General features: G+C 41.0%; 1 protein-coding gene across 2 annotated transcripts in view; it reads left to right on the top strand.

Annotated features, from left to right (window-relative positions):
• LOC121371991 overlaps positions 1 to 9156 on the top strand; it is a 16163-nt gene extending 7007 nt beyond the window's left edge. Inside the window, exons 4-7 of one of the 2 annotated variants that reach the window (XR_005957873.1) lie at positions 3416 to 3546; positions 5390 to 5552; positions 6351 to 6525; positions 8865 to 9156. Coding sequence is in view for 1 of the 2 variants with exons in the window: in XM_041498225.1 (XP_041354159.1) it covers positions 3416 to 3546; positions 5390 to 5552; positions 6351 to 6450 (394 nt within the window). In the remaining variant the exon portion in view is untranslated. Of the gene's footprint in view, positions 1 to 3415; positions 3547 to 5389; positions 5553 to 6350; positions 6576 to 8864 lie in introns of those variants that run through there. The other variant, XM_041498225.1, reaches the window with a different exon arrangement.
• The last annotated feature ends 4212 nt before the right edge of the window (positions 9157 to 13368 follow it).

Raw genomic sequence — 13368 nt, 5'->3', positions numbered from 1 at the left:
AATTTAGGGCACGTAATTTTACCCTTCGTATCCTCTACCCACAGAAACCCTGGCTGCTGAAAGAGGGCTGGGAAGGGGAGCTTGCCTCCAAACATGTACCATTTTTAGTTTGAAAGAGCTCTTTTTGTCAAGCTGGAACGTCCCTTTATTATATGCCCTCACTATTCTTTTACTGACCCCTGCCAGTTATTTTAAAAACGTTTGTTTTGTTTAACGACACCACTAGAACACATTGATTAATTAATCATCGGTTATTGAATGTCAAACATTTGCTAATTCTGATAAGTAGTTATAAGAGGAAACCTTTTTTCCTAATGCAACAAAAAATCCTTTATTTGCACTTTCTCACAGACTTGAAAGCACATACCACGGTCTTTGACCAGTTGTCGTGCATTGGGTAGAACGAGACAACCCCAAACAGTTGACTGGATCCATCGAGGTGGTTCGATCCTGCGACGCAAGCACCTCAAGCGAGCACTGAGCTGACTGAGCTAAATCCCCCTCCCAGTTAGTTTAGGCTAGGTGCCGCCCTATATAATGGACGATCATTTAAATACAGGACACCGTTGGTTTATCTCAGATCTGCTATAGGAGACACGTAAGATCCGAGTTCAATGAGGCTGTGAGAGCTGACAACCACAACTGGCTATGTTCAATGACACATGATTTAAAAGAATGAATGAATGAATGAATGAATGTTTAACGACACCCCAGCACGAAAAATACATCGGCTATTGGGTGTCAAACTGTGGTAAATGGAAAAAACAATTGATGATCAACATCAATATAAAAATCCAACAGTTAAATAAAAACACAGTGTAAAGAACCGTGCAAAAACACAAATATCACAGATAGATACTGACTTTTACTCTAAACTTCAATTTGTGCTGTATTGGCCATTCTCAAAGAGAATGTTACACCCCTGCACCACGGTGAGGTTACAGTACACGCAGGGGTGATTTAAAAGAATGTTACACCCCTGCACCACGGTAAGGTTACAGCACGCGCAGGGGTGATTTAAAAGAAGAAGAAGAAGAAGAAGAAGAAGAAGAAGAAAAAAGAAGAAAAACTAATTTGAAAAGAAAGCAAGTTTATCGTCGGTTGCCTTTTTCTGTGTGTATATGTGAGTTGGGGGTGGGGGTGGGGGGGTTTGGGATGGGGTTGTGGTTGGTGTGAGAACCTGGCTAGGGATTTTGCTTTATTTTCTAATTTGCCGTAACAATATTTTGAAACCATTTAATAAATTATTATAAGCACATGTTTTATTTATTTATTAATTTTTCTGAAAGTTCTGACTATAAATATTTCATCTACCCCCCAACCCCCCCCCCCAAAAACAATCCAAACAAACAAAACCAAAAAATCTTCACAACCCCCAACAAAAAGCATAACAAATAAACAAACTTTGCAAAATAGGGGGGAGGGAGCAAAATAGTGGACTATTCTCATTTTCCCCACAAAACATAATCTGTTCTGCGAGTTCATGTTACAGAATGTGGTCGTCTACATTATGCACACTAGTTGGTGGAGCATTATTAATATTTGGGTGGGTGGGGTGGGGGGGGGGGGTGGGGTGCAGGACTTAGCCCAATGGTAAAGCGTCCGCCTGATGCGCGGTTGGTCGATCCCCGTCGATTGGCCCATTGGGCTATTTTTCGTTCCAACCAGTGCACCACGACTAGTATACCAAAGGCCGTGGTATGTGCTACCCTGTCTGTGGGATGGTGCACATAAAAGATCCCTTGCTACTAATGGAAAAATGTAGCGGGTTTCCTCTCTAAGACTATTTGTCAAAATTACCAAATATTTGACATCCAACAGCCGATGATTAAAGGTAGGGTCAACTCAAACAAGAGCCTTATGTGTTGGAAAGATGCATACCCGGACCACCAAGACATACTGACACTTTAACAAATGAAAAACTCGTAATTTTAGGGTTAATAAAAAACAATCATTATTCCTGCTAAGTGGGGGCGGCCATTTTGTTTCGTTTTTGTGACTTCCGATGGTATAGCTTGGGGCGAAGTGACGTCAGCTCCGTCTATCTCCTCTATACACAGTGGAAACAAATGCTCTAATTTACGACAAGGCGCTTCGCTTTCATCAACCTGACTTGTAAAACAACATAAATGACTTGATAGTATAATAAACTATTTAACTAAATATGTTTCAATTTGCATCAATAGAACGAAATGGGAGTTATAACATTTTTTATTTTTTTTAAATCCAAAGAAAAAATGCATATTATTAGGCCTATTGGTAGGGTACGTTCGAGCAAAAATGACCACTCACGATACCCAAGTGATACTTTTCCTTTTTTGGGACGACGTAATTGGCAGTTTTGTGAATTTAGATGGGAAAGTCTACTTAATCAAGGGTTTTACATAATTACTTACAGTAATAAAGCAGGACGGCTGATAATGTCCATTACGATTTGAGGGGTATCCATGCGGTTATCGCACAATACCCTGTGATCTTAATAAAAGAGGCACGTCTTTTTAGTGTGTCTAGACACAGTGTCTGGGGACCGTCTAAATATACACTTACCAATCAGGAACCACAGGTATAGGCCACGGAAAGAAGAGACCAATTAACCAAGAAAACACTCCGATTATTATTTCAGTACATGGGTTAATTTATGTACAAAACATAATACAGTTATTTCAACACTTTGACAATGATGGTTTATTTTGTATTGAAAAATAATATATAATTGTTGCTGGTTTACTGGGATGGCTTTTACTACAGAACATTGCGATGCATCCGCAAAAATCAGGTATGTTTTGTTTCTTCAGTTCGAAGACTAATTCCTGACGTGACACGTTAGATATTACGTAACCACCAGCTCGCCAGAGGGCGTATTCACTGGGATGGTACAAAATGGTTGAGCCCGTTATATATAATAGCCGTCACATGTAACCGTTTTATTCCCCTGCGTGTGCTGTAACCTCACCGTGGTGCAGGGGTGTAACATTCTCTTTGAGAATGGCCAATACAGCACAATTAATACAATTGAAATTTTGAGTAAAAGTCAGCATCTATCTGTGATATTAAAATTTTGTATTTTTGCACAGTTCTTTACACTGTTTTTATTTAAATCTTGAGTTTTTATATTGATGTTGATCATCACTTTATTTATTTGCATTACCATAGTTTGACGCTAAATAGTCGATGTATTTTTCGTGCTGGGGTGTCGTTAAACATTCATTCATTCATTCATTCATTCATTCATTCCGTTTTATTAATTAACTATACGATTATACGTGTTGATATTAAACAATAATGTGCATTATATATCGTTGAATATGCATACCAGGCCAAATGCCTTAATTGTCCCCTCCTTTAATAAAACAATGTGCTCCAATGGTGTCGTTAAACAAAACAAACTTTCTTATCAATATTTTCTGAATTGTAGGTTGGTTTACTTCACCATTTGGTTTAACGTGAGCTACATAATGCAGATGAATTACGACGGAACCGATCTACGTATTCTGAAAGAGTTTGGAACATTCAATATCATCCGTGTCATGGTATATGACGAAGACGGTGAGTTCTATATTCAGCACTGGAATTCTATATATTATACACGACAGGACATTGCGGCACAATTATTTGGTTTCATTCGCAATACATGACAGATATTTTACTGTACTTTCATTACAAATTCATTTTGTGGTATAGTCGGGCTCGCAGTTACCGCGGGCTCGCAGTCTCCGCGGGCTTAGCTATTTTTGGAATAAACATTTGGAGGCCCATTTAGCGTTTATTGACACATGCAAATAGACAGAAGGAAGTGTTTATAACAAATACGAACAAATCAGTGTGAAATGTTCCGTTCTTTTGCAAATTATAAAAACAAATATAAATCATGCGCCATTTTCACAAACCTTGCAATTTTTTTTATTATTTCCTTCCAATTCACACTCCGACTTCCCACGTGTCCCAGGCCTGTCGTCTGCTATTTGGGCTTGTCAGCTGACCAGCCGAACATTTTTGTAATGACGTGTTACGGCTTGTATGGAGGCACATAAAGGCCACATAATATTAACATGAAACTGTAACGTCACACATTGTTGGTTGACTGAATCACGTAGAGAATGAGCGAGATCGTCAAAATATTTATTATAAGCACAACTATAAATAATAAGGGGTACTGATAATAATATTTAAATAAATAAATAAATAAAATAAAATAAAAGTAAACAAAGCACTGAAAAGATGATATTTGGAAAGAACACAAAAACTTACCTTCATCACCCCAGCCTGGACCATCCACCTCATTGAAAACAATTCAATTTCCCATGAGGAAAGTGAAGGGTCTGATTTGGAGGAATCGAAATGCTGTGTAATTTGTAAAGTTTTCTCTTCCGGCACACAGAGTGTGTAAATCTTGTGAGTGTCAAGTGGGTACAATGTGATAAAGGTGATCACTAGAAACTTTTTATATTTTCCAGTGATACCAAGGTTGTAAGGGCGGACAGCACGTTTCTGTGCCTTCATTGCATGCATACTATACCCAGCAAGTTTCTACAGTGTTACTGTTCTGTATATTGAAGTTTATGATTTGTTCCAGTTTAAAATATCTTGCATTCCAGGATTAGTTCAGATTATTTGTAACGAGAATGTTTAAGTTATTGGTTTTAGGTACCTTTAACCATGATAATAGGACGTTAAATGGACAAATTCTGGTGATATTCACACCAGGACTTGCTTGATGTACACGCTCAATAAATACAGTAACATTTATTAACATGTTGTCCATAACGGGCCTCCATACTAAAAAATCACAACACCCGCGGTAACTGAGAGTTCCTTCCCTTAGCGTATGTACGTCACCACATCAAAACTGGTACAGGTTTCTTACTGGAAATTAATGACTTGGGTAGGATTTTTTTTTTTTCACTATATGCATGAAAGCATGAATAACAAAACAGCAAAAAAAATCGTTAGATTAGACAAATGTTTTTATTCAGAATCCCATGTTCCGATAAGCCACGCGGTAAATAGAGCGTGCTATGCTAAATGGTAAATAAGTTAATTACAACAATTTCTTTTTAACACGAAATTGATATTTTGTATAATAATAATAAATAAATAAATAATAAAAATAAATAAACACACACACACACACACACACACACACACACGCAAGCACACACACATAAACGCACATCACAGACAACAAAGCACAAAACAAATACCAGAAACAGCAGAAATAAAATAATTTAAAAAACCTAATGGAAAATATACACCCCCAAAAAACAAACAAAAAAACCCCTACAAAAACCCCCTAACAAGAAAATTTAAAAAACCCACCCTCAACCCGATATATACATGTATACATATTATCATTGATTAAACAATTATCATTCCCAATTGGATGTTGTAGGCAGAACACTGTACGCCGTGGACAGGATGGGTACTGTGCATGCTGTAAACTTTGATACTAAGACAACGGAAGTGTTCCTGGCTAAACCGAATCAGGATGGTGCCAGGCACAGGATGCTCCACTACGAAGACGGCAAACTCTACGTATTAACGAGTCATCGCAGGTACGTTGTCAAACCGTGCACTCAGTAAGTTCAGTTATTGAACGACCATCAGGTTGCAATATGCCAAATCAATTATTATTGCCGATAATGTTGACGTTTACTAATACAACTGATATAGCAGCGTATCAACACACCCAGGCAGTACACCAATAAAAAAAGTGTGGCACTGGCTAGTATGTATTGATGTATGAATATCTATATATTGTATGTAAGCCTGGTTTTACTATTACACATAAACGTACGAGACAGGGGCGGGGGGGGGGGGGGGGGGGGGGTACCCGCTAGTGCTGGGGCAAAAATGATACCAATATTGGAGTAAAAATTATACAGATATTTGGGTAAAATAGCATTTTGTTTTAGTTCGACTACCGAGTCATTGTTAAAAAGGAATGATCGTTAATTTTAACTGATGCATATGAATGTGACCTTACAAGCTAAGCGGTCGATCCCGCTTACGTAGGTGCATGAAACAGTGGACATGATATAGACGGATATGTATGTACTGTGTGTCTGTTTTTGTTTGTTTTAATGTAAGTATGTATAGATGTATAATATGTATGTACAGTATGTATATGTGTGTACAGGCGCGTATGTTTGCGTGTGTGTAGTATTTGAGTTAGTCCGAGTACTCTGACGGTAAGATAGCTAGACGGACAGTTGGACAACAGTTATCAACCCTCTCTCTAACCGTCAATAACTGTCCAAATGTCCGTCTAGCTCTCTTAACGTCAGAGTACTCGAGCTATATTTGCGTTTATCAATGTGTGAATTTAATGTAAATATTTCTGTTTATTTCAGCGTCATAGAAGTTTTCAATCGAACTGGATCCATGGTTGAGACATACGACTTATCACCTTGGAAAAAACCATGGAATGGAATGTGTATTTTACCGGAATAAACTGAAAACAAAATTCCACCTCTAGGGAAGGTGTAAACCTATCCTCCCAGGGGCCTAGCTTAGGATTTTCAGGTGGTACGCAGACTTTTTTCGGCGATGAAATAAAACACTATTGGCATAGAGCATACACGTATTTACATCATATATTTTAATAAAACAAAAATGTTTGTAATCTCAGGTGGTACGCAGCTGCATACCTGCGTATATGGAAGCTAGGCCCCTGCCTCCTCCCGTCGTGATTTATTGTCGCGTCATGTTTTATTTGTAGGCAGTTTTAAATCGGGGGACATTTTTAAACCTATATAATTAAAGGGACATTCCTAAGTTTGCTGCAATTTTTAATATGTTATCGACTAACAGAGACTTTTTAACGATTGTAATTACATGTCAAATATATTTTCCTGCATAACGTATCAGTGGCTGTATATTAAACGTACTTCTGATCGTTGTAATATTTGTACTAGCGTAAATTTCATTTTATCCTAAAATATATATTTTTTCATACGTACATAATTATTTGAAGACGAGATCCAGTTTGGGCTTCTTACAAATATTAAGACGACCAGAAACACATTGAATATACAGACACTGATATTCTAAACAAGAAAATATATTTAATATGTAAGTTTAATCGTAGAAATATTTTATTTGTCGGAAATATTTTACAATGCAGCAAACTCAGGAATGTCCCTTTAATATGATTGCAGGCCGACCAACTTTCTGGAATTTTCACCACGTACTCGGAATTTCGGAATTGATGCCAAATATCCGGAATATTTTTCAAATTAACTGGAATTTTTTTTTTAAGCAAATAATTCTTATTGCATTCTACATTCTTAGAATTAAATATCTTTATCACTCATTTCAACCTGAGCTCCGTTTTATCTAGTTTTGTGCCATTACCAAGGCCGCGGGCGTGTGTCTATTGTCAACAACCGACCAATGAAAATGTCGAGTAAACTGAAGCCATATATGAAATTTTTCTTTCTTATTTTTCATACTCGAATAGTTTATGTATTCATTTCAAAGATATTTTAAATATCACAGACTTATGTTCCTAAGTGGCAGGCATCGATTCTATGGCGATGTATGCAATTTTGACACCGTGGATGAAAGCATGACTATATAACAGAAGAACGACGCTACGATCGTAAAAAAAAACAAAATAAAAAAAACCCCAACCCGAACCGACAGTTGTCTTCTTTCCTTTGGCGTTCACATACAACATTTGACTAAATGATATTTGGCCACCACTAATCTATTATATGACGCATCCATGACATTAATATACCAACCGATATCATTTTATTGAAGTAAGTTAAATAATAACGCGATTTCTTTTTCTGTACACTGGCTCCCCAAAGGTGTTACTGTAATAGTAATGTAAGCGTAATGCAAAACGGCAACCAGTCTTAAAGGGACACGCCCTAGTTGTTAACCATTACGCCGTTGTTTTTCGCTATTAAACCCATTTTTTCACAAATAAAATTGCACTTTACTTACCGTTTATTATTTAGAATATACATTTCCATTCACCTGAAGTGTTTTTTGGTAATCCTGGTAATCCTGGTGTTTTGTAATACCACAAAATGCATTTTTCGTATTTCATAAAATGCCACGGGCCTCTGAGAAAAAACCGTTGAGCAGACAAGGTCTAATCTATTTTTAGAGGGGACATTCCCATTTCAATGTCACAGACGTTGGTATACCACGTGACCGTTATCATTTTGGTTCGGTTTGTTTTCTCGTGCACGGTTCGCGCAGTCGACATCCGATTTGTTGTCGTTTGCTTGTGAGATTTTTCTTCACAGTTCGTGAACATTTTCAGTAACAATAAAGTTCAGACAAGTAAGTATCTCAATACAAAACGTTACAAACCCTTAAAACCAATAATTTTGCTAAGTCTTACGATATCTGGAAAGGGGATACAACCAGGGCCCATATTTTCGAAGCTATCTTAGTCTACGAAATCGTGAAATCATCGTAAGCTATGACGTCACTATGGCGTGCGCTGTACTGACGTCACAACCTACGACGGTTTTACGATTTCGTAGCGCTAAGATGGCTTCGAAAATAGGGCCCCAGGACAGTACAGTTGGAACATGTCCAGGAGAGGTGAAAGGAACGCACCCCAAGTCTGTGCGCACTCTGTGAAATTTGTCGTGACGTAGGCATTGTTGTGCTTCGAGCGACATCTACCGGTGACATCAGAATACTAACTTTCAAAATTATTTCAAACAATTGGGACATGGGGATTCCCATGGTATTTATCGATATAAAACCTGCTTTTTCACTCCATTCGATAAAAACGTGATCTAAGTGTGCTACAGGTTTGTAGATTAACCAAATTATAATTTATTTTCGCTGGATGGAACTAGGGTGTGCGGCTTTAATGGGTTTTTTTTCTTTTTCAGGGACAGACAGGAACAAAAACGAGTTCTTGCAATGATCATTAGGTCATTGCAAGAGTTTCATGATACACTTTAAATAAAAAAATAAAATAAAACTGTGTTATGATGTTTGGCCAATAATAACCTGGGTATAGCAATTCGACCGTCGGCTGATTAGGAAAGTAGAGTCTGTTAACTGTTTCATTCTCTCCAGTATACTGGTTTTGGACAGAAATTATTTTGTAGCTGTGTCGAGTGCGACAAAAGCATTCCTGTGATATGCGAAAAATGGTGTTCAGTCTCCAAATAACGTACGTTTCGCTGGTAAAACTTTTATTTATATTAAAATGTGATTTCGTATATTTAGAGGACACATTTCTGAGTTCCATAATAAACGCATCACCTTTGCATCGTTAAATACAACTTTGTTATCCCCCGTATAATTATGTAAAGAAATTTTATTGTTCTACTACCAATACTTACTCATCCCCCTATAGTAGTTAAATTTATAAAATACAATACATACTTACTTTTTTCTCTCACAATCAAATAATGATAAGTCGAAGTCGCAATCCAATACAGTTGTCTAACAACTGCAATGTTTGTGGTTCAGCTCAGGTCAGGTCAGGTCATAGGGTTTAACGTGCACATTCAGAACAAGCTGTTGTAGCGCACGCCTGTCGTGGGCGCAAGTGCTTGCGAAGCAAGCTCTTCCGTCCAAGACGGGGGGGGGGGGGGGGGGGGGGGGGGGGGGGGTGGTTGTCTTCTCGCTTACGACTTGGCACAAGGAGCACCGAAGACCGGAAGAGGCGGAAGAGGCGGCGGTAATAATTTTGAAATTTCTCAGAAGGAGAATTAAGCCAAAAAGTTGAAGTAATTTGTTGCGTTATGTCCAAAATATTGCTGGTGATTGAACGCAAATTAAGACGGTTCGGCCAAAAATTTAAAGGTGTCGGATTTTTAAAATTTAAGCCTAAACGTACCGACCTATACGAACCAGGTTAGCCTTAAGGGTTGGTGCGGTGTTCAGGCGTCACTGTTGGGGAGGTGATGCATCTCCCTCTGGTACCTGCTGACGATGTCCCCGTAGTGCTGCGCGAACACCCTGCGCAGCATGTCGTGGATCATCTTCATAAATCAAGGCTAATATATTCGTTCCTCGTCGTTCCTCGTATTACGAGGAACGAATATATTAGCCTTGATTTATGAAGATGGTCGTGGGTCTGACGGTGTGTGGAGCCTTCCCCCACGTATGCCTGCTGGTATATGCCGTCGTGCTCCGTCGTCAGCATGGTACTCAGTGCACCGGTGCGGGATTCCACGCTGTTGATGTGGAAGCTGCCCCGTTGTCTGTCGTGCCGGTGCGGGAATATTCCTCTGGTCGGTGTTGTAGGCAGCAGCTCCAGTGTTGGGGCGTACACGACCAAGGGCTTCGTCCCTATCTGGTTGACCCAGCGTCTAACAGCGGATGTGACCGATCCCAGCTTTCCAGCTGGGCGGTATCTCTCTGCACTGGGTCGGTTTGGTGCGACCACCGGTTCGATCCCTTCCAGCGGCGCCATAATATTGGCCCTTAAAAGGGCCGGCGGGTGGGGTTGTCGAACCGGGGAGGTACAGACGTCAGGGCTGGCCGGCGGGTCCACTTCGATCCGATGTGGTCTCGTCGGTCTGCGGTGCGGCGGTGACGGCGTCTTCGGTGTCAACGGCGGCGAAGGAACCTCTACCGGCGGAGTAGCCACCGGCTTCGGTCCCCCCCCCCCCCCCCCCCCCCCCCCCGTACCGTTTCTTCCGTGCGCGTCACCTTCTTCCGTCGCTGGCGTCTTCTCTTCCTGGTCGCTGGTTTGGGTTGGTGGCTTACTTACACTAGTGTAACGTAAGCCCTCCCGCTCTTCTGTGAGGGGGGGGGGGGGGGGGGGTGAGATCGACAGAGCAGGGCGCGACTTGGAGCTGCTTAGCGGCAAAGGACATCTTAGGCTGAGAGCTGGAGCGGGAATGGATTCATCTCAATGACAATGACAATGACAAAGAGATTTACGTGCACATTCAGAGCAAGCTGTTGTAGCACACGCCTATCCTGGCCACAGAGACCGGCCTTGGTCGGTTCCCTCTGTCCAGGACAGGGAAGGGTTGGGGGAGGGAACGCCTGCACTGGCAAGTGCAAGGGAGCACCAGCAGTCCAATGTTGGTGACAGGCAGGGGGGTATTTGGTGCTATGGAATTTTGAAAGTCCCGTAGGATTATGTCAAAGAGGAAGAGGTGCGCGTTTTACATGAAGGAAATTTGGTGCAATTTTGATGGTCGTTCTAATTGAAATAGTGAAGACAGCCAATAGGTTTTGCTTTTAGTATTCCGAAAGTGTCTCTTTATTATGACCGTCTTGGTGCTGTAGGGTGTCTCCCTAGGTTGCCCATAGGGCCCTTAGAAAGGGCGATCTCTTCTGATCGTGGCATGACAACCCAAGGGAGACTCGAGCAATTTGTGTATGTTGGACGAGGTAGAGGCGTTGGTGGAGAGCTTGATGTTGGAAGCTTGTTGCCGATGCTGTTGCCGTGGAGGTGGAGTAGGTTCGTCCGTTTTGCCCAAGTTCCTGCCAGCGCCAAGGAAAGTTTTATTTTGTGTTTTGGGGAAGGGGCTGGTATTCTTTTGTCCAGTCCCTTCTGGGTGCAGTGCAGTGGTGTACTCGGAGCCGGTTTCTTTGGTCCGACTCCTTATTGGAGTATGTGCTGGGCCATTATTTGGTTTTGCGTATGGACGGGTGCATTGTTATCATTAGTCAATGCACCCTATGATATGCTGAGAGTGCCGTGTTCGTGTTTACCTATTTTTTGTGTTATGGTTGTTCTTATTGTATTGAGTCTTTATTCTATGTTTCCAACGTCTGATCAAAGCCACTCACCCCCCCCCCCCCTCCTTGAATTGCATAGTGAATGCAAGGAGGTGGGGGGTTATTAGTTACTCTAGCTATCTAATTTGAAGGGGATTTCCCTTATAGTGTGAGTGTAGTTTTTAAAAAAGCCTAGTGCTTTGCATATGATAATTTTTAGGTAGTAGGTACCATTCATTCACAACAGTTATACGAGTATCGATAGGTATGCCTTCCGGTCCCACCCTGGGCCCCCTGGGGGAGTATGAATATCTAGTTATTTAGGTAAGTGGTCAGCTCAGAATGGTGCTACTTTTTATACACTCGGTGGTCTAGTCTAAGTAGGTCAGTAGGTCGGGTCAGTAGGTCATGCCCCCATACAGTCCCCTCTACTACTACAGTCAATGGAACTGGCGGTAGGTGTATTGAAAAAAATTGATGTGAATGTTAAAATAACAGACATTAATATTGCACATCGACTCGGAAACTTTAAAGAAGGGAGTCCACGCCCGATGATAGTAAAATTTGTCTAGACTACATAAGCAACAGGCTCTCTACAACAGACGAAAACTAAAGGGATCAGGAATAGGGATTGCTGAAGATTTAACTGCCAAAAACCTCGCCTACTTAAAACACTTAAAAGAAGACCAAAATGTGGACGCAGCTTGGACACGTGACACCAATATTTTCGTGAAACTGAAAAGTGACGGGCGCGCAATAAAAGTCGATCCAGTAAAATATCTCCACAAAGAAGCATACGACTCGGACACGGAGGACGACGACAACTAAATACTCTTTGTTTCAAAAAAGAAAGAAAGAAGTGTTTTATTTAACGACGCACTCAACACATTTTATTTACGGTTATATGACGTCAGACATATGGTTAAGGACCACACAGATATTTTTAGAGGAAACCCGCTGTCGCCACATAGGCTACTCTTTTACGACAGGCAGCAAGGGATCTTTTATTTGCGCTTCCCACAGGCAGGATAGCACAAACCATGGCCTTTGTTGAACCAGTTATGGATCACTGGTCGGTGCAAGTGGTTTACACCTACCCATCGAGCCTTGCGGAGCACTCACTCAGGGTTTGGAGTTGGTATCTGGATTAAAAATTCCATGCCTCGACTGGGATCCGAACCTAGTACCTACCAGCCTGTAGACCGATGGCCTGCCACGACGCCACCGAGGCCGGTCGCTTTGTTTCAAAGCCCAGTGGAAAAGCGCTCGCTTGATGCGCGGTCGGTTTAGGGTCGATCCCCGTGGGTGGCCCCGCTGGGCTATTTCTTGTTCCAGCCAGTACTCCACAACTGGTGTGACAAAGGCCGTGGTATGTACTATCCTGTCTGTGGGATACTGCATATAAAAGATCCCTTGCTGCTAATTAAAAAGAGTAGCCCATAAAGTGGCGACAACGGGTTTCCTCTCTCAATATCTGTGTGGTCCTTAACTATATGTCTGACGCCATACAACCGTAAATAAAATATGTTGAGTGTGTCGTTAAATAAACCATTTTCGTTTTTGTTTTTTTGGACGAGTTGACCAAGGGCAAGTTCAGACAACCGCTTTTCGCTAACGTTCGCTACACTGCTTTTTACGCTACACAATAAACCGAATTACCACTACGGAAGCCAGTCAAAATAGTTTGCGAACGTTTAGCGAAAA

This window comes from Gigantopelta aegis, chromosome 4 (genome assembly GCF_016097555.1).
Source record: "Gigantopelta aegis isolate Gae_Host chromosome 4, Gae_host_genome, whole genome shotgun sequence".
Classification (NCBI taxonomy): Eukaryota; Metazoa; Mollusca; class Gastropoda; order Neomphalida; family Peltospiridae; genus Gigantopelta; species Gigantopelta aegis.
This window is presented reverse-complemented; position numbering and strand designations above follow the sequence as displayed.